The sequence below is a fragment of the Anopheles coluzzii genome, chromosome 2 (genome assembly GCF_943734685.1).
Source record: "Anopheles coluzzii chromosome 2, AcolN3, whole genome shotgun sequence".
NCBI classification, from domain to species: Eukaryota; Metazoa; Arthropoda; class Insecta; order Diptera; family Culicidae; genus Anopheles; species Anopheles coluzzii.
In genome coordinates, this window is record NC_064670.1 from 111,360,391 (window position 1) to 111,385,947 (window position 25,557).

Sequence of the window (25,557 nt, forward strand, 5' to 3'; positions counted from 1 at the left end):
GCCGTCACCAGTGAGGCGGGAATTGCACCGACCCATTGACGCAAGAGTACAGAGTACAGTTAGTATCATACGCGTCTTTTGTTTTACTAATTTCAACCGGCAACACATGCGTTCCCATGCAACATCCGGTTGGTTGGTTTTTGTTGAAGTAAGGGAATTTTGTTTTCGGATGTTTTTGGTTTTGTATGGCAATGCCGAATGTCCGAATATTGTACCAGTCTGTGCACATCTGGAGCGAGGCCTGTGTAATTGTTTTATGCAAATGTAACTCTCAAACATTTTAAGCGACTTTTTTTAACTATACAATGCAAAGTATAGTAACATGTCTGAACTGAGCTTGAACACAAAATAACAGAAAGGGGGGGGGGGGGGGGGGGGGGGGGGGGGAAAGATCAAGAATTGTGGACAAATGTGTACTCTTCGAAATACCAATAATTTTTATGTTTATGGTGGTGACAGGCAATATGATTAAAATGGAATGGAGTTGACATTTCATTTACTGAATGACGGCGGGTGGCCGAGTGATCGAAACACTTCCAGTGGACGCGAAAATCAACCACCGTAGCCGCAATGCCATTACCATTATCAATAACCATATCGATAAAGATACCGCCATAGAAACACACAGAAACCAATCGTAATTGATCAAGAACCGCAACCCATAATTTGATAATTGTGTTTTTACGTTTTTACTCCACATATGGCTCTCACAAAAAAAAACTTTGGCAGAAATTATGTGCGGAAAAACAAAACGGAAGCAAAAACATAGAAATATAATTAACACTAACAGCCAATGATTTCCTAACGTTCATTATGAACCATTTTACATTCATAAATATTTAACCAATTCCGTAATTGAACCCTTCCTACAGCCGATGCGACATAGACACTGGCTCATCATTTGCAAGCATCCCTAGCAGATGATTGGCAAGGGTATCCAACAGCGCCCGAAACCAGATCAGTGGGATGAGCAAACGGAACATCCTTCGAACATCGATTACCGTCCATCACAAGCACGACCACAACATCTCATCTTCCTTTAAACATTCTACAGCATCCCGACGCTGTCCGCCACAAATCCGGTACTGCTCCTGATGATGCTCCCTCCTGTATCCTTGAGCCGTCCTTTAAGACTGTTTTCCACATCCGTCTTTCATGCTTTTCCTTCACTCCTTGCTCATCACTCTCTCCGTCGTTGTTGCTCCTCGGTGTCTAAACTATCGGTCCTTGCTCCAGTTTTTCGCAGCCATATCTACCATACAGATGCTGTTGTTTGTTCGATTTCAGGACGCAGATATCCTGTCTCACATTGCTCCCTCATTCGCATACCCCACCTACTGCTCACCCATCTACGGTGGTATCTTGATTTCCGATATCTTCTTTCCCTTTTAGCCCGTCTGCTTGCTGCTAAAATTTCTTTCGTCACCGTTCTTCGCCCACTGGAATGCTCTTTCATTCCATCAAATGGAGTGAACTTTTACTTGTCACGCTCTCGCCGCTCTCGCTTCTCGTTATCAGTTTGTAGTCCTTAAAATGTGATAATGCATGGTTGAGCGCCCACGTGCCTAATGGTTCAACAGTGCGTTGCCAGGGCAACCAGGCACAGTCGGCATCAAATTATTAATTTCTAGAGCGGGATTAGACGTTACATTCAGCCAAAATTACCATCTATAATGATGCTAACCAAATAAATGTTTTGTTAAATATTTTAAAATCGCATGAAAAAAACCTTAATTTCATTGTGCAGTTTACAATTATTATTTTTAAATCCCACACCTTGATGGAAAAATTTGTCCACCACTGTACTCATGCAAAGGAGGCTGTGTCTAGTGAGGCGACTGGAAATTCCTCGCATGCATCGCACCGACAAGCCCTCTGTCCGTACCGTTGTTAACCCCCCAGCAGCGATGGAGCAAGACGTAAAAACTGTCCCACCAGTGCCAGTGATGGTGGGGAGAACACAACAGGGTGGCGTCTTTCGGTGTTCCCCCAGAGCCAGACCAAACCATGCAGCAGTGAGTGTGCTGTTTGGTAGTGTTCACCATTCACCGTTTGCACGTCATCGCGCTCGGTCGGTTGTTGGGTAACTTTCACTCCGTGCCACACAGTAGAGCACCTCGATCGTGGTGGGGTGGTGTGTTGTTTTGTGCGTGATTTTGTAACCTGTGTGCGTCGGCTACGTCATGTAATAATGATATACAGTTTCTGTCGCTTGCAAAGCTCCATTCCATTCTGTAAACTGTGATACATTTTAGCAAGTTTAGCTCACTACTTACTTGACACAAAACTGCGCAACGGCATGAGCAGCTTAGACTTGGAGTGATTCGTGTTTGTGCGTGCTTGTTTGTGTTTGATTACGTACGCAGCTTCTAAGACAACCGGCTTGTTATCAGTTTGTGAAGGAAAAAAAACACACACACGATTAAAGAATTAAAATTCTACAGCAGCAACAATGTTCACCGGCAGCGGAATGTGGTGTCTACGATTCGTTTCCTGCCTTCTAGTGACCTTCACAGTATTGCCAATGCAACAGGTAGGAATCGTGTGCCGATTGATTGTTTGGTGGGAGATGTCAGCCAAGCCTGTCCGTTGCTCACAGTGTGCCATGAGATCCGTTTCACTTTCAACACATGGTAGCTAACGCGAACGGATGAAATCAACTGTGACCGCTATCAATAAAAATGAAATGCTTTGTTGTTATTAGACTTTTCTACTTCAACATTTTGAGGCTTTTGCCGTTTAGATTAAATTAACATACGGCAAAAGCCTTACATTGTTTAAACCTAAATGAAAAGCCAGGCCAAGTCTCTTGCCAAATTTGAACATGGCGGTGAAAAGCGATGACGCTAAATCTCGCAATCTCGTATCTTATGATTATATAAAATATTTAAAATAAACAAATATAATGATAATACTTCAATAACATATAAAATAGTACAGAATTTACAATCTACTTCAAGCTTAAAATGTAGTAAACCCACTTTAAACTAATCATATTACAGAATACATTTTATTCCCTTTCACTTGATTCGCACAAGAAAAAAGGACACTACCGGTGAAGCTTTTGCCTGGAGCTGATAAGCACATACGCAAACGTTTTTGTGCAGCAGCCCACCCACACACGTAGCAGCACGAGCATACATTATCATTAAGGCTCCCCGTTGGGGGTGGTTTTGTTTTGCTGCAGGGTATGCTTTTAACTGTATTGGATGAAAACAGTCCTTCCTCCTGGCAACCGGATCGATCCTTTTGACTTGTTTTTGCAGCAATAGTAAAACAAGTTGCTGTCTCATATTTTAACAGCTTTTAAAAGTTTATGTATTCAAAATAAGGATTAAAATAAATCATTCTAGCGTTTTAAAGAAATAAATATTTTAATTTTCTATCACAAGTGAAAGCAGAATCATGATGCAATTTCCTGCTGCTGAGCGAATGATTAGCATAGAATGCAAACGAAAATATGCAAATCCCCTCCCCCATTGCATCCAATTGTTTGGCACATGAATGTACCAAGTGCCGAGTTCAATGTACTTTCAACCGAGCGGTACCATATTGTTATGGTGCAACAAGTTGTCCATTAAATGCATGCACGTTTCCCGTCTATAATACATTCTACGAACAGTAGTAAGAGTAAATACATTTTACTCTTGCTAAATGTGAACCTATCTCTAATTTTCTTGTAATTATTTTGTTTTTTTTTTTTGTTGTAACTCTTCGTTTTCCCTACTTAACAGGCCACGGCCCAGCTTACGCTCGAGCAGATGCGAATAGTGTCGACCCGTACGAACGAATCGCACTTCGACAGCATGCTCAAAAGCATCCTCAAGCCACGAATCGTTGGCACCGCCACACACAGCGAGGTCAAGCGGAGCATCATCAAGGAGCTGAAAACGCTCGGTTTCACCGTCGAGCTGGACGAGTTCAACCAGAAGGCACCGCACTTTGGCATGCTCAAGTTTACCAACATCGTGGCCAAGCTAAATCCGGCGGCCGACAAATACCTTGCCCTGGCCTGTCACTACGATAGCAAATACTTCCGCGAGCACGCGTTCGTCGGTGCGGTCGATTCGGCCGTTCCCTGTGCGATGATGCTGAATCTGGCCAAAACGACCGAATCCGCGCTGAAGCTGTTGCGCAACAATACGGACCTCAGCCTGATGCTGCTGTTCTTCGATGGTGAGGAAGCGTTCCGGAAATGGTCCGCTACGGATTCACTGTACGGCTCGAAGCATTTGGCGACCAAGTGGACCACGGCACCGTACGTGTCAAAAGCGCTGGGAAAATCGATGCGCGAGATTGATCGCGTACAGCTGCTCGTCCTGCTCGATCTGATCGGCAGTGAGGATCCCAAGTTCTACAACTTCTTCCCCAACACACGTAACTACCACCGGCGGTTGAGCAAAATCGAAAACAGCCTGCGTGAGAATAAGCTGCTGGTGAAGGATCCCAAGAGTGGACCCATGTTTCTCGATCAAACCCTGTACAATCGGATTGAGGACGATCATTTGCCGTTCTTGAAGAGAAGTAAGTTTAAACTCTACAGATCTTCTTCAGAGCTTTTTAAAACATTCAAAATTACTGCCCCTCTCTTCCAGATATTCCAGTGCTACATTTGATTCCAGTCCCGTTCCCGAAACATTGGCACAAGCCGGAAGACAACGAAGCCAACCTCAGTCGACCGACTATCAAGAACATCAACGCCGTGTTGCGGATATTTATGCTGGAGCATTTAACGTTCTGCAATAGCAAATATGGACGCCCTGTGCAGACTTGCTTGCAGTAAAACGATTGCGGTGGTAATTATTGCAGCAATCGCATGCACATACTAAGAATTTGATCTCAGCGTGTCTTTTGGCGTGTATTGCTTAACACGGTTACACCTTATGTGAATTTAAAAAAAAAGTTACAGATTTCTATTGTGTGCATTCTGCGCATGAAGTCGCACCACTGTTTTGTTTGTTTACGTACCATTTGATAGCTTTCATGAATGAAAAACAGTTATTTTTTAACTTTCGACGGTTATTTAATTTTAAATAAAGTAATTGTGTGTACGACTTTTTCAGACGATCTTACTGATCAATAGCAATCCGAAATAAAAAAAACACTTTATTCGTTCCCTATCCCCAGATCTTCATGCCGTCTTCATTTATCGGAGGACTACTAAAATTTGTAAGGATGAATGAACTTCACTAACATATGAGCATTTTAAGTCATAAACACAGAAATCTAAGAAGACCATAATCTCAGGGAACGGGTTAATGAGAGACTGGTTGGTAGACCTGCAAAAAAAAAAATCCGATCTAAGCATGGTTTGACATACCGATAGGCGATCACACTTTTGTTGGCGTTCCCCTCGACCGTTCATAGATCGGGCATTAAAGTTGGGATAAAGGATTTGGCTCACGTCCTTCCTACCCCGAATGGAACTCAAAGCACTCCTAAAATCACAGGAAATCTTGAATAATGTGAAAACAACCTGTTGTGAACAACTTGTTGTCAGTATCTTGTGGAGCATATCCTGAAGGATATAGGTTGTACCCAGGGCTTGATGAGGATGATGGGAAAACAATGTGTTACTAGGACAAGTCAGCGATTCGATGATATGTACATAAAAACGCTTGTTGATCTTCAATCCATTTCAATATTGAACATCACCCACCACTGCACATAAATTACTTAACTTAATATAAACAAAATTTACCTTTTTTAGCCTAGCTTTTGTTGCTCTACCAAAAACATACCTCATTTATCGCGGGCTATCGAATGTTCGCTGGATGTAAAGAATGTGTACCTGAAAAAAAGTGTCTTTATCACCCATTTGCAAACAAGCTTGAATCACCTTATCATACTGAACGGATTCTACAAACACTTGATTAAAATGGAGTTGTGCAAAGCTCTCGAATTTACTACATTTCCAAAATCGGCACCACTCTGAAAGCAGTTGAAAGTGTGTGTGTGCGTTGCTTTACTTTGAAGTATTCAATTCTCTCCTGTAAATACACACTGACATTTCAACATTTCAAAATCAAAACAGCAGTTTTCCAAAACATTCAATTTTCACAAATAATTATGATATTTTCTATTAAATTATACTATACAAGGCAAATAAATTAAATTAAAATGCTTGTCATCACATACAGAATGATTATCATTACAAACCAACAGCCGCTGGTTCCTGTATTCGATTGTAGAAGGCTATTGTGTTGCATCTCACATCAGCTGAGCTGAAAAACAAAGCGAAGAAGAACATCTAGAAGCAAGACTGTTTTGCTGTGTGACGGACGCGCGCGCGCGCGTTTTTTAAGTTTATCTTGTTTACTTATTTTTACTGTGAAATAATACCATTAGTATGCATTTAGCTTGTCCTATTTGTTCGGATTTATTTGTACCTTCGGCCGAAGTAGACATAACACCATGTGGCCACATGTTTCACCACCTGTGCCTGCTGCAATGGCTGGAACGGTAAGACACAAATCACAAGCTGCTCTGCCTCAGACCGGTGTTTTCTAAATCCAAACAATTACTTGTAGCTCCAAAACCTGCCCCCAATGCCGCAATCGTTGCACCGAAGCAAGGCTGGTCAAAGTGTACTTCAACGTGACGACGAGCCTCGACACCACCGAGGACAATGCTGCACTGTTGGAAAAGTTGGACAATCTTACGCTGAAGGTGCGCGAGCAGCAAAAACAGCTGAAAACGTTTGAGGAAAAAGTGACGGAACATAAGGGGGAGCAGAAAAAGATGAGGAAAACATTGCTGGGCCTGGAGGAGGAGTTGCGCACCAAGAACACGGCCCTGTTTGCGCTCAAGCACGAGACGGATATGTTGAGGGGCGATCGGAAAATGTTGGGCAAGGTGCAGGAAGAGCTGGAGAGCGTGAAAACGAAGCTACAATCGTACGCGGTGGTAAAGCAAGCGATAGAAGCGACCGCACAAGAGGTGGAACAGATGCTGACCAGCGATATGAGCCGCCAGGCGGTGATCGCACTGGCCACCGCACTGAAACGTGAGCTACAGGCGCAAGAGATCAAGCGGAAGGAGCAATCCGACCGGCTGAAGCGTCTGCAGAACGAGCTTGTCGAGGAGCGGAGAAAGCGAAAAACGCTCGAAGACAACCTGTCCACGTGCGACAGTGAAATCTACCGGCTGGAGCAACTGCTGAAGCAGAAGGCAAAGGAAGCGTCCACCAACACGTCGACCGAGGAGAGCATCGGTTCTCCGGACGGTTGCGTACCGAACACGCCCGATCAGCGGCCAACCGTCGGCCGGAAGCGTCCGATGCAGGATCTCAACAGCAGCACGCCCTTGTCGGAGAAGGTGCGAAAAATAGTCAACTCTAACTCACCGTACCTGCGCGTAAAGACGAGCAGCATCGGGCTGGCGCCACTCATGCGCGGAGGCTTAAGTGCTAACCCCCAGTCCGCGGCCAGTATCGCTGCGGAGCCAAAGCCAAAGCCGGGCGTAAGTCTGTCCTCCAAATATTCCATCTTTTCCAATCCCAGGCTAACGGCAACGGTGTCCGGGTTTACCACGAAGCCCACCGTCTCCCGGCCCGTACAAAACGAAAACCACAGCGAAAGGAAGGAGCAGGAAGAGGCTGAAAGCACAGAACCGCTGGCAGGACCACGCTACAAGTTGACTTCCGCCACCGTTACTGCCCGGCTGAAGTCGGGCAAGCTTACCAGACATCCTTCTACGGTGAGCAGCAGCGTCAAGACGGGTGATTTAAACGCAATATTCGATCTAGATGTAGATGATATCATAGAGTGAGAGGAGTAGCTGATACTCTACCAGCCTCTATCGCCGGGCGGGTTTTGCTGCGAGTCATTTGGAATAAACTATTTGTTATACTTTTAACGTAGCTTTTTTATTCACCCACAATCGCACGGTTCACATGTCGCGAGCACGGTTATGGAATATATGTACGGAATGCACGGCACCGTACTGTAGGGGGGAAGGTGTTTACAGCTTCACCGGGGCGGGCTGTCCGGCGTACTTTGCCTTACGCTCCTCAGCGCGCTTCAGCGACTCCTCGTGCGAAACGTTACCCTTCTTCGAGTACCGCAGGTTGCGCAGGAACTTCTGGCACATCTGTTATGTGGATGGAAGGAAATAAACAATGCCAATTAGACACCGAGGCGAATCATTTCGCTAGATCTTCCGGGGCAAGGAGGCTACTTACACCGCGCTTGGACTCATTACGCTTGCGCTTGGGCTTCTTGATACCGTTCTTGTGAGCCTTTTGGTCTGCAATGGAACAGAAACAGCAACAGGAAATTAGTATTACAGAAAGGTAAGTGGCACCTCTATTTGGACCACTGCCGACAAGGGCACCGAACATCCGGCAGCATTGCACTCACTCTGATTGTGATTGGTGTGATTCTTGGACTTGGCCATCTTGGCTGACTTTTCGCTTACAGCTATAAAGAAACAACGAACTATTAGTGAACAATTCGCCGAAGCATTAAAAGCATTGAGAAACACACCTGAATCAGAAAATTCTTTTTGATGATACCAAAAACAACCTTCCAAGCGAAAGTTGGCAACCGGAAAGAGAACAGAATTGCTTTGACATTTGGGATTTCTGCTCACGGAAGCAGAACTGTCAATCGGCGCGTCAAAAACTGGTATAAAAAGAGGTTACGCTCATCTTTGCTCGCTTGGATGACAATTTTTAATCATTTTTTAATTTGCTCTAAGTAAGAAAAATCTGCAAATTGAGTTCTTAAACGATAAACAATAATAAATTGTTGCTGGTTTTGCTATGAATACAAGCGTTTGGTTCTTTCTATTTTAAAATATCATTCAACCAAGTAAACGTTTGTACACCACGCGATCATCGCAACATCATTGCAGACTCATGTGTTCTGTCTCCTTCGAGAACTGTCAAGACGACAAGACAAGAAAAAAAATACACGAAACGTCGAAAAAAGAAAGGCAAAAATTATCCACGACGTTTGCTCAGCTTGGAGAAGGGTTTTCTCGAAAGGAAAAGATACAACAATCCACTGGCGGAAGGTGAAACGTTGCCAAAAGACGACTTTCTAAGCGCTTTTGCACGATGGAGGACGATTGGGGTAAGTGGTGATCGGTGCAACCCAAGTGAACCACATCTTCCATGGATTCCGGTGCATTCGCTAGTGCCACGGTGACACGGTGTGATAATACACCAGGACATTCCGACCCGTGGGACGGAAGCAGTGTTTGAAAATGGGGCACCACACGTCCACACAGTGCACACCAGACACAATGCGCTGTGCACTGTGGGTGGAAGGACTATAAATAATTTAGCTCTCGCTAACGTAACACGGTTTACGATGCATCTTTGCAGAAGCACTGGCCGAACAGAAGGGCGAGCAGCTGTTTGCCAAGGCCGACGTGAACAAGTGGGCTGGCGAGGACGAGGACGATGTAAAGGTATGTGCCGATCGGGCGGGAGGGAACGTGCCTGCGTGTGTACACAAGCACTGCTGGTTTGGAGGGTAGAAAGTGGTGGTTTGGGAATGTGTTCCAGTTGCAGAGTCTGTGTGTGTGTGGTTGGAGTCAACGACGTGATTACCCCCACCCGTAGCAAAAACTGCACAACAGCGCACGTCAGCAGCGACGAATGCATTGCGGGAAATCTGCCCGCCTGCAGATTTTACTAAAGGTTACTTTTTTTCTGTGCAATTTGTCTTACAGGACAACTGGGAGGATGACGACGAGGAGGAGGAGAAAAAGGATGCACCCAAACAGGAAGATACACCTACGAAAAATGCCAAACCTAAGAAAGCTGCCCAACAGAAGGTTCCAGAAAACGCAACTCCCGCTCCATTCAAATTCCTCTAACCGGTTATGTTGTGTGTGCGTGTGTTGCTTTGTTTTGCTTTTAGAAACTCAAAAAAGAGGACCTGGAACGACTCCAGCGGGAGGAGGAAGAGTTTGCGAACATGACGCCGGAACAGCAACTGGCCGAAAAGCGAAGGCTGCAGAAGCTGCAGGAAGAAAATGACCTGAAAACGGCCATGGAAACGCTAGGCATCACGCCAATGTCCACGGGCAACGGTATCGATGGAATGCATCCGACCACGAAGGAGGAGTTTACCGAACTGGCCGAAGCGATAAGCAAAAAGCTGGCCAACTACCGAGCGAGTACGGAATATCAAGGCTTTTTGGAAGAGCTTTTGCTGAAACTGTTTGCCAGCCGTAAGTATTGCCCGTGGTGGCATCTCTAGCGTGGTAACAATCTTACCCGTATGCTTTCTCACCCGCAGTGTCGTCCAATAACATTCGGAAAGCTAAAACCACCCTAGACAACTTGTACTTGGAAAAGCAGAAGGTCGAGAAAGGTGACAAGCCAAAGAAGACCAAAGGCATCAAGGTGAAAGCGAAGCTGCGTGTCGAGGGTGAAAATGTGAGTATAAAAGTATAGTAGAGCACGGAAACGCTGGGACCAATATGCTAAATTCAACTGTTTGTTCTTTCACCTCCTTTTCTAAGACTACTTTGAACGAGTATGAAACCAAGTATGATGATTACGACGATTACGATGATTTTATGTAACGGTCCATGCTGGTGCACATGTCGGTTGGAACCAACAGCATCAATGTCGTCCATGTCGTCATCGTCAGAATCAAACAACCATCGCCATCATCATCGCCGCTTAGCCAGAACCAGCGGGAGGGGGAGCAGTGTCTTGCAAGAAGTTGATCACCGTCTCGAGCAGACCGTGGTGTGGTGCTGGCCTGGCATTACAGGATAGGAGAAATTTAAAATGCACACACACACACATACACGCGCGCGCACACATATTCAATATTATAAAGGATAATGTAGGATGTATAGAAGGACTATTTACTTTAGCTCTGTGTGAGTGCGTGTGTGTGCGTGGGTAGGTGTTTGTGTGGGTACGTATCCTCAATGTTAATCGATACACAGTTTTGTTACATTTCAACTCGTTTTTGATAACTACTACTACTACTCGATACTACTACTAGCATGACAGTCTTAGAAAGTCGGAGTCAGAGCCCCGAACACGAGGGAGGTGTGTAGGATAGAGAATGGGAGTGTGCGTGTGCACGCATAAAAGCATAATAAAGAGGAAGCAGGAAGTGTGCATACCAACATAACTGATAACAGTCACCAGCTACCAGGATTTAAACAACAACAAAAACTCTTACCTTCACGTTTGGCAATTACTCTGTAGTAGGTTCGTTCTAGAGAAGCGTATAAAAAGGGTTCCCCCCCACACACACACATTCTTAGGACATATATACCACAATAAATCTTCGAGAGCAATGCAGAAATCGAGAGACGACCAATTTGACTGTAAATAAAACGGTGGAGATTGCGAGCGGACAACAGTTCGATTGTTGCATCCTTTTCTAATTGCTGGTTGATGACCTTTTATCGTTACTTTCCAGGGGCATGAGGGGAACATGCAGGACGATGAGAGAACAGATTTTCATAATTATAATACATCCTTAAAATCCTTAAATCATGAAATTATATATAATTGAGTGCATCCTCAATGTACTTCCTACGGATCGGCAGGATCGATATTGGCCCCTGACCATGTGGTCCTTAATTTTCCAGCCAAAACAAGCGCGCGCAGTAGCTTCCCAATGCGGAAGTAATGCTACGCACGCACAAACACAGCCACATGTGGTTCTCCCATGCGCCATCGCTGTGCGTATATCCGTAGCAATCAAAACAATCAGGCGCTAGCGTGCCCCGTATAATGTTTATGGTTTCTTATCAGGGAGAGATTTGCGCCTTTTACGTCGCTTGTGGTTAACCGCATTTCCGACTGCCCGATAGAACTGCAGCCCACTTTCTTTTGGCCAGCGACGAAGCGGTAATGGGAAAAGAACGCTGCTGAACTATTTTTAGCATTATTGATTGCCGGGTGTACATAACCTCCATTTGCAAGTTGACAGATGGTGCGCTGTTCCGAAGCACAATGCGGGGAGCCTGCAATGGAACGATTTATTGCATTTTCCGCCATTCAGCTCTTTATTTCTATTTGTTTTACGTTTATTATATGCATTTGTTCGGTAATGTTTCAGATGCACATACGCAGAGGCGTCTCAATTGTTACCAAAGTGCGCTTCATCTGGCTCATCACATAACCTAACTTTTCCGCGCAATTTGGATTCCGCCCATTTGTTTCATACTTTGCTGCACCTTTGTGCAATGAAACAGAATCCAAAAAGTCCATCATTTCTCGCATTTGTAGCCGTGCGCAACAAAGCATTTGATATCTGTGTAAATAACAAGCGTTCCGTACCTGTTCAAATAAAAAGTTTCACTTGTTTGCTAATTGGATGATGCGCTGTGGGTTGCTGGTTTGCTTTGCCTTCGCAAACAAGGTTCACTAGAAGTTCAAGGTCCAACGAAATCCGTTTCTCATTATACACACATTGTGGAAAGGAAATGAAATTCTCAATGCCGTTACAGTAAACCTACCTCAAAGCACGCGTGCGTCACATGACGGACGGAGGAGATGGTTCAATTAGTTTTTAATTCTTAAAATGTCACCATACTTTCGAACATACATTTTTCTCGGCCGCGGAAACTGGTCCGCACAACTTGGTTGTTCAACAAAAGAAAGCAATTCCATACACCACCATGGGTTTGTAGAAGAGACACTATCCAAAAAATATAAGCTGGCGTAATGCATGTCGGGGCTAGGGGGGGGGGGGTGCTAGCTAAGAGAATGCCCACACAGAGACACACACACGCACACCCCTGCGAAGATGGTTCCGGCGGAACTGCGGCAAGCCGAATTGCACCGTAAAATTGTGATGAGTGTGGGCGCGGGAGGGGCGAAGGGTAGCAGAGTTTGATGCTCGCGCTATTGAGCGAAAGGTGTGTAATGCGTTTTGTTTACCGCACGTACGTCGTTCGGCTTGCCATTTCCAATAGGTTTGGGTGCTTGTTTCCGGTGGCACCGCACACCCGCGAAAAGAAACAAAACGGGGGTTAAACTCTAGCATGGGGGTTGTTGTATTACTTGTAAGAGCAGAGCCTTTTTAGTGTGTTTGTGTGTGTGTGTGAGTGCGTGTGTGTTTTAGTTTGTGTACTTAGGAAGATGCGGGAACCTCTGGCGCCTTCGAGCTGGCAGCGGCCGCCTCTTTCGTCTCCGCCTCCTTCTTCGACACCTCCTCAAAGTTCTCGGTGAGCTCCGGCACGTCGTCATCCTCTTCGGCGGCGGCCGCCGTCGCCAGCTTCTTCAGCTGGTTCAGACCCTCCGGCCCGAGCTGGGAGATGATGTTGGGCAGCATTTCCGTGATCATTTTCGTTTCGCTGTGGCCGGTGATGGCGAACGTGTTGGTGCCCAGCGAAGCCTGTGTCTTTGGGTTGTTGAAGTGGATCACCGAGCCGTCGTTTTTGATCATGTTCACCTCCTCGATGCCGGGGATCGTGTTGACTCCGAGCTTCTTCAGCGACAGCTGCAGCTTCTTGTCGTCGACGGCCGAGCTCGTGTGGACGATCTTCTTCTTGCGGCGGGGCATGCCCTTGCCGCCGATGCGCACCTCGCTCTGCATTTTCTTCAGCTTTTCCGGATTCATCCTGCTTCGGTCACACTTGCTGGCGCGTCGCTTTTACACTGCAATCGGGTCGGAAAAAGGGGGGCGAAACAACAATTAACCAATGAAATTTACACTTTGGTGCCGGAGCTACAGAAACGCACATGTGAAAATTGAGGCAATCGCCGTAGAAAGAATCCCCACAGTAGACAAATGAAAAATTTGACACCGTCAGACGTTACCTTTGACAGTCAGACGTTTGCCAGTGACAGTCGGTGCTGCTTCCCGCAGACGTTAGAACTTTTCTTATTTTCTGTTTCCTTTCTTTCCTATAAATTTCATTTAATTCCTGGTTTTAGTTCCACAAAACTCATAAATATATTAAGGAATAAAATATAATCTAAGTTGTTCATCGGCTGGTTATTAAAACCACTTTCGAGACAATAAAAAACCAACGGGAACGACCCTACAACTGTCACTGGGCAGCACCATTTGAATCTTGATCGAGTTTCCGTTTCATCGTGTATTATTTGCCATTTCATCGAATCTGTCAAACCTGCACCATTAGCATTTGTTTTTCTTGTGTCGCTGCGGGTAGGAAAACTTTCGTTTCGTTGCAGGTAAGTCGTTTTCTGTGTGAATTTTATTTACATTCGGTGCGTGTTTCCACCGTTTCGCGCGGATAAGTGTGCCCCCCGCAAAGAAGTGTCTTGGCGATTCCACTGCGCCTTCCAGAATATTCGTTGCTGCCCATCCGCCTTCAGGTAGCAAATCCAGATTCTAGTGCCATTTTTGACGACGTCATTGCGCAGAAAGTTCGACGGAGGCCACAGCGAAAGCCTGTTTTGTGGCTGGTGTTGTAATAACGCGGGTCTTCGGGAGGGTTCGGTCTGGAGGGGGCACGAAAGCCTGCTATCTACCACTCGAGCGTACCACGGGTCGGGGCTGATTGCGTGATAACGAGGGCTTTGTGCGATCGCTTTCTAAACACTACTGCTGCATCATCCTCTCGCTTTACCCGCTCTGTATCGTTCTGTGTTCCCGCTCGTTTGCAGCTAACTTCGCGTGAGTCATCATGGATGCGGAAAAATCAAGTAGCAGCTCCTTCGAAGATTTGTCGAATCTAAACGAGCAGGAGCGTGCCGAGCTAGCCTCATCGGTGCCAGCTCCCGCAGAAGCAAACGAACAGCCGTCTACATCCGACCAAACCGACAAACCCGAGAGTGAAGCAAAAGCAACGGAGGAAAGCGAATCCGAATGTATGGACATCCTGGGCAATGGGACGCTGCTGAAGAAGGTGCTGAAAAAGGGCCGATCGGAGCTGCGGCCCGAAAGCAAAGATCTGGTAACCGTCAGCTACACTGGGCGGCTCGAGGATGGTACGGTGGTCGAGGAGCAAAGCAATGCTGTGGTGCAAATTGACGATGTGGAGGTAAGTACGAACAATATTACCATTTATCGCATTGCCATTAATTCCCACCCACAATCGTCCCCACTGGGCAGGTGGTGCAAGGATTAGATATGGCGCTTAAGCTCATGAACGAGGGCGAGGTGGCGGAAGTGATCGTAAATCCGCGCTTCGCATACGGCGAGCTGGGGGTGAAGGATCCGACCGAGCAGGATCCGGTGATACGGACCGTGCCACCGAACGCGACCATCACCTACACGGTCGAGCTGGTGTCGATGCGGGAGGAAAGCGACATCGAGGCGCGAACGTACGCGTCGCGCAAGGAAATCGGTAACAGGAAGCGATTGCGCGGCAACTTCTGGATGAAGCGCCAGGAGTATAACTTGGCCATACAGAGCTATCGCCGGGCGCTCGAGTATCTGGACGATACGGTCAGCGCCGGTGGCATGATGGAATCCGGCTCGGCAGGCTCGGTTGAGGTAAGGCAAGGGCGAAGGGAAAGCAGAAACAAAAAGTGCATAGTGCGCTCTTGTTTTCCGCTTATCGCTAAATGCCCGCACGTACTGGAAGGGGGCGCAACTAATTTCTCTACCCGGGTTTTCCTTATCAGTTGTCCACCGCGGAGCTGCAGGATTTGCTGGAAGATCGTATGAAAGTGTACAATAACCTCGCGCTGGCTCAGCTTAAAATATCGGCCCACGAAGCGGCCCTGAAGTCGGTGGACCATGTGCTTAAGTGTCAACCGAACAACGCCAAGGCCCTGTACCGCAAGGGCAAGGTATGTGTAGTGCTCTAGGCAATAGTTAAACAACAATTTTCATTTCATTTGATCTTTCTCTTTCGCAATATAGATTTTAGACGCAAAGGGCGACACTGCTGGTGCTATTACGCTTCTGCAGAAAGCGGCAACGATCGATGTTGACGATAAGCTAATACAATCCGTAAGTGAAACGAGCGAAAGTTGCCCACATGACTCCTGCTTGATGAGGGTAATTTTATCTTTTCTCTCCTAATAAATTGATAGGAATTATCCAAACTGATCCTGAAATCAAAGCGTGAGGCTCGCAACGAGCGCGACCTGTACCAGAAGATGCTGGGCCAGGCGCAGAAGCTCGAACAAAAGACAAAGGCTCCGCCAGCCGCCCAAACCACTGAATCGTCCAAGGTAAAGCTGTAAAGGTTAAACCGAGTTCAAAGAGAGAATTCTAGAAAAGGGGCGCCATCTTAACGTTCGGTTGCTTTTACTCTTCCTCAGATCATGATGTGGGGCTACCTCGTGGGTACGATCCTGATCGGCGTGGTCGGTGTTGCAATGTACCGGTATAATAATCCGTAAAGCGAAGCGCGCCTCTCGACCACGTGCGTCGCTTCTCTGCTGAAAAGCGCCTGCGCAATTTTATCCACAAAACTACACCGATGCATTAAACTTATCGAATAGTGTGCGGAACTGCCGATACTGCGGATCTGCGTTTATCGATCGAATGGACAACTAGCGAGCTAGGTAGATTAGCTGAACCGGGGAAGAGAAAAATCACACACCCACACAAACAAACCAACACACACACAATGTATGGTGCATCTTTTTGTACTGGCAACGAAGCGTAATAGAGGTGGAGGAGGAGGAAAAGAGATATTTACTGCAGTTCTAATGGAACGGGAAAGAGGTGGTGCATAAAAAAGGGTGCAAGTACACATTGCAATTGCAAACTGTGAACCTTTTCATTCGATTCTGGTGTGGGTATGGCTTGCTTACCGAAGGGGCACACTAGCAGCAGCGGTTCGAGTTTTAAAATCATCCTTTAATCCTGCCTGGTGCACCAATACCCGTACTATGCTGGGTATATGCTTTTGGCTACCTGGAAAAAGGATACAACTTATCCTCGAGACACAACAGGGACACTTACCGGCTAGGGGAAGGACGGGAATGTTTCCGTTTGTTTATTAAGCATAATCCTCTGGTACGACCGAGTAAAGCCATAATGCTTGTAGACCATTATTTGGGTTACACTTGCAGCAGTGCGCTAGTACAGATAGTGTGCAATAATACGGTCGCTTTCGTGCCGTTCATCCCGGTCATCTTCAATGGTTTTAAACAAATAGGGCCGCGTGCCTAGAGTTCCGCGCAGCAAGAAATACGGACAAAAAAGGCGAAACGATGTTGTTTCTTCCATTTAAACTCTTCCCCAAAAGACACGTGGCTTTCGCGCGGGAAAGCGATTCGAAACAGAGAGAGAGAGATAGGACGTAGGACAACATCATTCCAACGTGGGCATCCTGCATTTACGGAACAACGGCGGAACGGTGGAGGGAAGGGGGTCTCTTTTTTTGTACGTTCTATAAAATTAGCAATCGATTTTCCGGTATCATTATACTCTCCCTTAACATGAGAACGTAGGGTTTAAACATGCGTAAGAATGGTTTTTTTCGTGAGCAATTTTTGTTAGTGTTTTTTTTTTGTTTTCTATCAGTAAATTATGCAATCCAATGTATACATAAAGAAAAGGGTGTTATACGTGTCTCTCCTTTTGCGCGATGAATGTGCACAGGAATTGAAATGATGGACAACACACACACAAGCGGTAATTTCAAACAACTAAGTAGAACATCATTTTTATTAGACCACAGCAGCACTTCCTCCTTATTGCAACGCAAAAGTCGTCCAGTTTTCACCGTCCTTCGAGAGCTGCTTGTTTTCCGGTCCGAGCACCGACTTCCCAACCACCTTCACCGCGCCCGGCTTCAGATAGTGCTCGTTGACCTCCAGCAGCAGGTCCTTGCCGACGTCCAGCACGGCCGCACGGTGCTGCCCGAACAGCTCGTCCGAAATGCCCTGCCGGAACAGATCCATGCCCCGGTCGAGCGGCGCAATCGGCACGTCCAGCTGCTGCAGCACGCCCAGCTTCGCCTCGAACAGCGTCTGCTCGTCCATCTGAGGCACGGTGCGCACGTTCCACCCGTACGCCTCATCGAACACGTCCAGCGTGGTGCGCGAGTTCGGATCGCGGTAGCTGTAGAAGTTGAACAGCCCGTCCGACGTGATCTTCGCACCCGCACCGTACGCGCCGTTCTGTTCGCGCACCACCGGCAGCAGATACTTGGCTGACAGGTACTTCGCGAGCACCTTCAGCGGCGCATAGTGGCGATGGGTGTACGGGACGGCCACGATCGACTTGGCGCAGTAGTTGACGGGAATGTTCATGACCGTGTGGCGGCAGGCACCCGCCGGCGTCGTCGCCAGCGGCTCCGAAACGTTCCAAACCCTCGCCTGCGTACTGCGCACGGGAATGCTGTCGATGAACTTGCCGTAGTGCTGCACCGTTTGCTGCTCCGAGGTGGGCGTAAAGTTAAGTGCGCAGCGCATTCCCGACTCCTCGAACAGCTTCGCAATCGAGCGGCATTTGTCCAGAATTTCCTCTGCCGAATGGCGCTGGGCCAGATCCTTCATGAAGGCGAGATGCTCGATGCCCATCAGTCGCTCCCTTAGCCGGCCCGCCTCCGTTACCAAACCGTTCGCATTCTGCATCGCGTACATGTGCCCGGACTGGGCGATACCGACCGACATCTCGGACAGGTAGTTTTCCAGCAGCATCTCAAACCGCTTAACGTCGTTCAGCTCGAGCTCGTTGAAAATGCGCCTAAAGATGTCGAACATGTCCGGCACGTTCTTGTCCAGCGCGTACGTGCCGAGGTACAGCCCGAACTCGTACTGCTGCATGTTGTGCACGTTCTCCACCAGATGCGTGGAGAAGCCAATTCCCGACGTTTTGGAGCTGATCAGCTGATCAAACGCCCGGTAATCAATGCCCTTGGTTCCGAACTGTGTCACGATCGTGTTGAACAGTGGCAGAAGCAGCTTTTGCTCCGTACTTAACCCATTGACGTCCAGGATGGCCCGGAAGTACACGACGCCGTTCGTGTCTACGCGGCACAGTTGCGTCGGAACGTTCGTTACCAGCCGCTGCTCGACGTTGGTTTCCGGTAGCTTTTTCTCGATCTCGTTCAGCTTCAGACAGGGCAGAACGTCCGTGTTGGGATGCGCCTTCTGCGATTCGGACAGTTCGATCCCTTCCCGGTAGATACGTTCCCGGTCCGATTCGTTCAACTGCGTTACTTTCGCTTCCAGGTTCTTGCGTTCCGCTTCCAAAAACTGCTTCTCGTAGTTTTCGTCCGGCGACATCGTCATCGTCAGTCGATGCTTGTTGTTGCGGAAGTAGTACTCCACCTTGTTCTGCAGGTATTTCGGATTGTTGGCCATGTTTTCCCTCAGCTTGGCCACGGATTCGCTTACGTTCATGGCGCGTATCAAATCACCGTCGTGGTTCCACAGCGGCGTCAGGTTGAACAGCAGACCCAGCCCGAACCGGCTGGTCTGGTGCTTCATCGTCAGCTCGATGCTGTGCAGCACGCTTTCGATGTGGGCCGGCTCGAACCCCTTCGCGATGACTTCCTCCACCGTGCGGTCGAAGATTTGCGCCACCCGGTCAAAGTCCTCCACGGCCAGATCCTGCAGCCCGACCACAAACATCGTATCGCGGATGTGCGAATCGAACCCGGTCAGCTGGTTGTAGCCGCCGGAAATGTTCGGCTCGATCAGGTTCCTGTAGAAGAACGAGTTGGGCCCCTTCACCAGGAGCTCGGTCAGTATGTGCATCAGGAACGTTTCGTACACGTCGGTAATGTCCGTCATCAGGTACCCGATCGCGATCTGGTTCTGCTTCTCGAGCGGTGCGCCCATGTTGTCGTACCGGCAGCGCACGTGGTCCTTCTTCGCGCTCGTCCACCGCTTCTGCGGCGGTATCACGCTGTAGCGCGTGTCGATGCGCTCGAAATCCTGCAGATACTGCCCGTCCACGAACGCCATCGTTTTGTCCAGATCGAAGCAACCGTAGCTGAAAATGCGCGCATTGCTCGGATGGTAGTACTTGCGGTGGAAGTCCACCAGATCCTGATGCTTCAGCGACGGTATGTCCAGCGGATCGCCCCCCGACACGTACCCGTACGTATGGTCCGGCAGCAGCTTGTTGAAGAACTTCTGCCCAAACACGGCCGAATTTTCCGAAAATGCACCCTTCATCTCGTTGTACACGACGCCCTTGAACACGTACTCGGACTTGGGGTTTTGCAGCTCCGCGTGCTCCAACCGCCAGCCTTCCTGCAGGAAGTCGAGATACTTCAGGTTCGGCCGGAACGCCGCATCCATGTAGATCGCCTGCAGATTCCGGTAGTCGATCTCGTTCGTCGAGCTGAACGGGTACAGCGTGTAGTCGGGCCCGGTCATCGCGTTCATGAAGGTGGCCAAGCTGCGGTTCAGCATCTTGAAGAACGGATCGCGCACGGGAAACTTCTGCGACCCGCACAGCACATTGTGCTCGAGGATGTGGGGCAGCCCGGTCGAATCGAACGGCGTGGTGCGGAAGTTGATCGAAAACACGTTGTTCGTGTCCTGCCGGTCCACGTGCAGGTACTGCAGGCCCGTCTTTTCGTGCTGAAACATGTACGCCGTCATGTTGAAGTCCGCGATGTACTGGGCCTGGGTGCAGACGAACCCGTGGTACCGGCTGCCCGGACGGTACCGGTCGGATGCTTTGATGTTCGCGAGCACGACCGGATTTACTTTCGGTGCCGGTGTCGACGAATGCCAGCGGCGGCTGACGACGAATGGCCGCCTCAACGACGATGCCTGTCGCAGCATGGTGTAGGTGGTGCTGGATCGAAGTTTAAAGGAAAGAGTTATTTTTTGGAAGCTTTTAAGACTAATTGCAAGATTACTTACATTTTCTTTCGCACAACAACTACGACCAAGCACGGAGCAATTTCATAACAAGACTGGAGTGTTGCGACGATTTGACAGCTGATTTTGCGGACGCAAATGTCAAATGTTTTGGGCCACGATGTAGCCGGAGTAGTGATGGGTAAAGTTGCCAAAAAATCAGAGTCGACTCCGATCCGACTCCGATAATTTCGGAATCGATTCTGGAAGGTAGGTCATTATCCGGATTCGTCTGGAGGCATCCCGAGTTGTTCGGAGTCTTTGGGAGTCCGAGTCATCCAGAGTCGGCCGTAGTCGTCGGAGTCGTCGGAGTCGTCCGGAGTCGTCCAGAGGCATCCCGAGGTGTTTGGAGTCGTTTGCAGTCAACAGGAGCCGTCGGGTGTAATGTGCTTTTGATCAGGCATTTCATTTTGTTGTGTTTTTTGTCTTTCACTTTGCGCGTGCACTTCGTGTACAGGCCTTTGCTTCGAAGGCCGATTCCGGCCGACTCCAGATGACTTCGACTCCAAACGATTCTGGACGACTGCGAACGACTCCGGGCGACTCTGGGCGACTTCGAACGATTCCGGACGACTACGAACAACGGCGGACGACTCCGAACTACTCCGAACGACTCCGAACGACTCCGGACGATTCCGAAAGACTCCGGGTGACTCTGGACGACTCCGAAGTCTCCAACTCCAGGTGGAGTTTCTTCTTCTACTTCTTCTTCTTCTTTTGGCACAACAACCGTTATCGGTCAAGGCTTGAAACCACTAGTGGGTTTGGCTTTCAATGACTGACTGATTACATATACCAGGACTGATCACATACACAGCGGCGAATCAACGGCTCCGGACTAACAGTTTGTAGCGACCAGAGCGCCATCTGGTGCGCACACCTAGAACCACCGACAAACCGACGTGACACTGGCGTTACAAAAGTGTCCCACGCGAAAGTACTGTCATTTACCAGCGAGGCGAACACTTCTGTCAAAGTAAGCTCTGCTCACTGCTGCTTCGATGTAAACAACTTTTTTATATACAAATTGCGAAGGAAGTGTGAGGCAAGATTTTGTGAGAATTATTGGACAAAACACCCAGGAAAATCATTTTATAAGTTTCCAAATCAATGCAAAAGATGTGAGAAGTATATAAAACAATACGCATTGGAATTTGCGAAGAAAAACAAAAAGAGGATTTAGCAGTTTCTTCACTGTGTCAGTGTAGTAAGCGAATCGTTATAGAGATGGCGCTAGTGTTTAACGTATTTTCATTTGAAATAAGGAGACAACTTTTGAAACTCATTTTGTTCGAAGTGTCACGTCGGTTTGTCGGTGCTAGAACTACCGACCAAAATGTTTAACGGGCTAGTTAGGCAGGGACTGCACACAAAGCTAGAGCAGGACAAACAGTGGTAGCATGCTTCACCGCCGCTATAAAAACGGTGGCTTGCTCCATACACGCTCTCTCGCCCTAAACGTTTCAACACCGCCACACGCATATCCGTCCGGCTTAACCAACACAGTCTCTTCTCCGGCAACTCTCGATCGAGCAACAGCCAATTTTGCGTCTCTCCCGAATTCACAGTTCCGCGGCTTAGTGCTAATACCAATTACGAATAAATCGACTCTTGTAAACGTAGTTCGCAAGGCGTGTTGCGTGGCAATTCTTTAAAAAATTAGGGACAACATTTGTGGCGCCCCTAAAGGTTCAATAGAGACGGCATTGTATGTTAGCGCAAAAAAACGAATTTATCTTCTTGCAAGTGTGAAAGCTAACACCCGATGTGATTGCACCCAAGTGCCACAAATCCACTAAACGACCACTAAACGGCTTCTAAACGACTCAAGTTCTCTACCTAAACGGAATATAGAAAGACTTCGTTTAGCAGACGGCAAACGACTCATGCATTCTAAAAATAGCAAAAAAAGCTGATGGCGCTCTCTGTTGATGGGATACCCCCCAACCAGTTGAGCTTCCTCGCTTGGAGGGGAGCTTTCTCATCTCCTCTGTACTGTTGTATGGTTTCGCATTGAAGTTATGCATCGCTAGAACTAGAACGGCGATACGATTGTTTAAATACTAAACTCCAACGGAAACCACCAGCACTGAAGCAAGTGAGATTTGAGTAATGGTCGTTGGTGTTGATACCCACGTATCTGACCACACGACCATTCATATAGATTTTTGCTCAGAAAGTTATAAGGCTATATAGGTCATGATAAGATGAAACTTGTCGAAACACATTGCAAGAAAAGGATAGCAATATAATAATCAGTTTTAATACGCCATCTATTGATCAAACCAATGAAGCTGTGGAGCTTTCATTTTTTTTCTATGGATATTCAATTTTCCAGTCGTTTAAGCTTAATCTGTGGCGCTTGGGCAGTATTGACATGCATGACGTTGTGTAGCATTCGTTTGTCTCGTCTTTCTCAACAATGTTCAAAACTTATCGATTTGTTTCCTTTAAACATGACTTACTCGGCTATTTCCGGGATTTCTCGATTGAAACTTCATTGAAAAGGTTTAGGCTCCGGAGCCGTGGGTGTGGGGTCGGCTCCGGAGCCGTTGCAGTTGAGCCGGCTCCGAAATTGTCTGAAGCCGGTCGGAGCCGGCTCCGGCTTTGGAGTCGTTTTGCACCATCACTAGTTTCAAATTCTCTTGTTTTGAGTAGGAATGTGTCCCAAAACTGTCAGTGTGTGTGTCTGTTGTTTTGATCGTGCTTCTTTCTTTCTGTTCCGTCAACTCCGCAGACGGCGAAGAGTGAAAGTTTAGCAGGCCTTGTTTTTGCCAGCGAAATTGTATTTATTCACTGGTTTTAATTTTAAATTGGTCCATTGCCTGGTTCTTCTCAAATTTTATTACTTTACAAATACATTCATCGTGTTAAAGTTGAACAAAACAAGCACCGAAAACTCCCTTTCTGCAGTGTTCCATTTTGTGCGTGGGTTACACTGAGTCATTTCCAGTAGGTTTTCTTGCTTCAAAGACAAAGGTAAGCCAGCCGTTGGCAGTGCTCTTATTATTCCGTTTGTATTGCTCCACATTTATCTAATCTCTCTCTCCCCCATCGCCCCACAGTCCATCGCAATGGCCAAAGTGATCACGCAGGAAACGTTCGACGATGTGGTGAAGGAAAACATTGTCGAGTTTTCCATGTCGATCGAGGAGGCGAGAGAGGAAACGATCAAGCAGTTCGAGGCCCAAGGCATCCATCTGGGCAACATCATAAAGGATCTGAACGTGAACTCCAGCACGGGCGTGCCGTTGCTGAACGAAAGTGTGGACGAATTGAAGCGGTTGGCCGAAACGAACGATGCTGATACGGAGAAGATTTGTCAGCACTTGGCTGTGATTGTTGAGGAGTGCAAACAGGTAATGAATGGGTTGCGGAAGAAGCAAATCCAGGTGATCGTTTCGGCCAGGGTAACATTTCCTCCCTTTACTTGCAGAGCGTTCCCCATCGGGTGCTGGCAGCAAAACTGGGTGCTTACGAACACATCGTAAAACGACTGAACAGTGAGGAAAAACTGGATGAGGAGGTTTTGCTGAAGCTACTCACTGCGGCCAATGCGATTATCAACAAGCAGCCCGACGTGTTCTGCCACGAATCGTTGGCCGTCGCTTTGAAGCACTTAAAGACCGCCCCCGACGCGAAGGTTGCCTGTGAGCTGTTGAAGTGGCTGCAAAAGGCGTGCATCCTGCACGAAATGAACCGGCAGACGATAATGGAGGAAAATCTTACCATTCCGACGCTCAAGCCGTTTCTGGGGCGCAACGAGCCGGAAGTGATTCGCAATACCTGCGCACTGTTCCGGTACCTGATACTGGATGATGACATCCGAGTGGAGTTTGGCAAGGCGCACGAACATGCCCGCCAGCTGGCTGCGGAGGCGTTGACTGAAATCACCCAACTGCTTACTAGTCGGTGTTACTAATTGTTTGTTTTTCGTTACGAAATTAATGACTTCGCTTTATGGCTCAATTTCAGAGTTCAAATCCGATCCGGACACGCTCAGCGACCTGATGCTGACGATCGCCTCCCTGACGGTGCGCAACGAGCTCTGCCAGACGGTCGAGGAAGCCGGCGGGCTTAAGTTCATCCTGGACGCGATGGTTGAGTTCCCCGAGTCGATGAAAATTATTCGCGAAGCGTGCAAGCTTCTGAAAGCGCTGGCCGGCAACGATACGGTCAAGCAGCACATCGTGCAGTGTGGTGCGGCGCCGCTGCTCGAGTCCGCCCTGAACCGCCACAAGGACAATGAAACGTTCGCGCGGCACGCGTTGGCGTGCATTTCGACGCTGGCGCTGCGCGATCCGGCCAATAGCAGGGCGCTGTTCGAGACGGGCATCTCGGAGACGATCATTCAGACGATGAAAATTCATCCCACGAGCAAGATCATCCAGCGGAATGGGGCGTGGGCCGTGCGGAACATGGTTTCGCGATCGCGCGACCAGTGCGACACGTTCGTGGCGCAGGGGATTGAGGATGTGCTGAATCAGGCGCTGACGGATCATCCGAGCATTGCGCACGACGTAAAGTCGGCTCTGAGGGATCTCGGTTGCAAGGTGCACCTGAACGAGGAGTGGAAAGCAACGTCCGAGATTCAGATCAAGAACGACTAATGGGATGGCAATTTTGTTCGACATCATGTTTCATCACTCAACATATACACACACGTACTATGTACTCATGTAATATCGCAATCTAATCATCCGCACCGCCCGCACAGACAAAGCTTGTACTGCCGCCAATCAAAAGGTTAACGTTTTCTGTTTTTGAGAGTGTTGCACACACACATACATTTCGTACTAAAAATTATTTATAAAATTTAACCTCTCTCATAACAACGCATTATATACTTGTATACTAAAACAAATTCG

The 25,557-nt window shown here is 47.8% G+C and overlaps 7 protein-coding genes across 8 annotated transcripts; 4 read left to right on the top strand and 3 right to left on the bottom strand.

The window, feature by feature from the left end:
- The first annotated feature begins 1,905 nt into the window (after positions 1–1,905).
- On the top strand, positions 1,906–5,062 carry LOC120951861 (glutaminyl-peptide cyclotransferase-like). The gene is made up of 3 exons (XM_040370834.2): positions 1,906–2,533; positions 3,735–4,524; positions 4,596–5,062. Exons 1-3 carry the CDS (start codon positions 2,453–2,455, stop codon positions 4,781–4,783), a joined length of 1,059 nt encoding a protein of 352 aa, XP_040226768.2. The 5' UTR covers positions 1,906–2,452; the 3' UTR covers positions 4,784–5,062.
- A 1,202-nt stretch (positions 5,063–6,264) lies between these two features.
- On the top strand, positions 6,265–11,342 carry LOC120953111 (E3 ubiquitin-protein ligase trul-1). The gene is made up of 8 exons (XM_049611183.1): positions 6,265–6,462; positions 6,531–7,767; positions 9,026–9,077; positions 9,332–9,417; positions 9,682–9,786; positions 9,873–10,185; positions 10,254–10,393; positions 10,480–11,342. Exons 1-8 carry the CDS (start codon positions 6,350–6,352, stop codon positions 10,540–10,542), a joined length of 2,109 nt encoding a protein of 702 aa, XP_049467140.1. The 5' UTR covers positions 6,265–6,349; the 3' UTR covers positions 10,543–11,342.
- On the bottom strand, positions 7,842–8,600 carry LOC120951543 (60S ribosomal protein L29). The gene is made up of 4 exons (XM_040370318.2): positions 8,487–8,600; positions 8,361–8,420; positions 8,183–8,247; positions 7,842–8,091 (listed from the first exon to the last, which is right to left on the bottom strand). The coding sequence occupies exons 2-4, from the start codon at positions 8,395–8,397 to the stop codon at positions 7,963–7,965; spliced, it is 231 nt and encodes a 76-aa protein (XP_040226252.1). The 5' UTR covers positions 8,398–8,420; positions 8,487–8,600; the 3' UTR covers positions 7,842–7,962.
- A 1,090-nt stretch (positions 11,343–12,432) lies between the features above and the next one.
- On the bottom strand, positions 12,433–13,783 carry LOC120953112 (transcription factor BTF3 homolog 4). The gene is made up of 2 exons (XM_040372800.2): positions 13,676–13,783; positions 12,433–13,591 (listed from the first exon to the last, which is right to left on the bottom strand). Exon 2 carries the CDS (start codon positions 13,551–13,553, stop codon positions 13,065–13,067), a length of 489 nt encoding a protein of 162 aa, XP_040228734.1. The 5' UTR covers positions 13,554–13,591; positions 13,676–13,783; the 3' UTR covers positions 12,433–13,064.
- Positions 13,784–14,021: 238 nt separating this feature from the next.
- Positions 14,022–17,349, top strand: LOC120953110 (peptidyl-prolyl cis-trans isomerase FKBP8). 2 transcript variants are annotated; one of them, XM_040372797.2, is made up of 7 exons: positions 14,022–14,131; positions 14,567–14,943; positions 15,015–15,398; positions 15,530–15,697; positions 15,771–15,860; positions 15,944–16,084; positions 16,175–17,349. In XM_040372797.2, the coding sequence occupies exons 2-7, from the start codon at positions 14,587–14,589 to the stop codon at positions 16,253–16,255; spliced, it is 1,221 nt and encodes a 406-aa protein (XP_040228731.2). In that variant the 5' UTR covers positions 14,022–14,131; positions 14,567–14,586; the 3' UTR covers positions 16,256–17,349. The 2 variants fall into 2 exon arrangements, with proteins under 2 accessions (XP_040228731.2, XP_049460964.1); XM_049605007.1 differs by lacking the exon at positions 14,022–14,131 and adding an exon at positions 14,197–14,275.
- A 150-nt stretch (positions 17,350–17,499) lies between these two features.
- On the bottom strand, positions 17,500–20,778 carry LOC120953109 (presequence protease, mitochondrial). Its single transcript, XM_040372796.2, has 2 exons — positions 20,693–20,778; positions 17,500–20,624 (listed from the first exon to the last, which is right to left on the bottom strand). Exon 2 carries the CDS (start codon positions 20,609–20,611, stop codon positions 17,558–17,560), a length of 3,054 nt encoding a protein of 1,017 aa, XP_040228730.2. The 5' UTR covers positions 20,612–20,624; positions 20,693–20,778; the 3' UTR covers positions 17,500–17,557.
- A 2,442-nt stretch (positions 20,779–23,220) lies between these two features.
- On the top strand, positions 23,221–25,553 carry LOC120948351 (armadillo repeat-containing protein 6 homolog). Its single transcript, XM_040364575.2, has 4 exons — positions 23,221–23,668; positions 23,755–24,048; positions 24,126–24,597; positions 24,665–25,553. Exons 2-4 carry the CDS (start codon positions 23,764–23,766, stop codon positions 25,297–25,299), a joined length of 1,392 nt encoding a protein of 463 aa, XP_040220509.2. The 5' UTR covers positions 23,221–23,668; positions 23,755–23,763; the 3' UTR covers positions 25,300–25,553.
- The last annotated feature ends 4 nt before the right edge of the window (positions 25,554–25,557 follow it).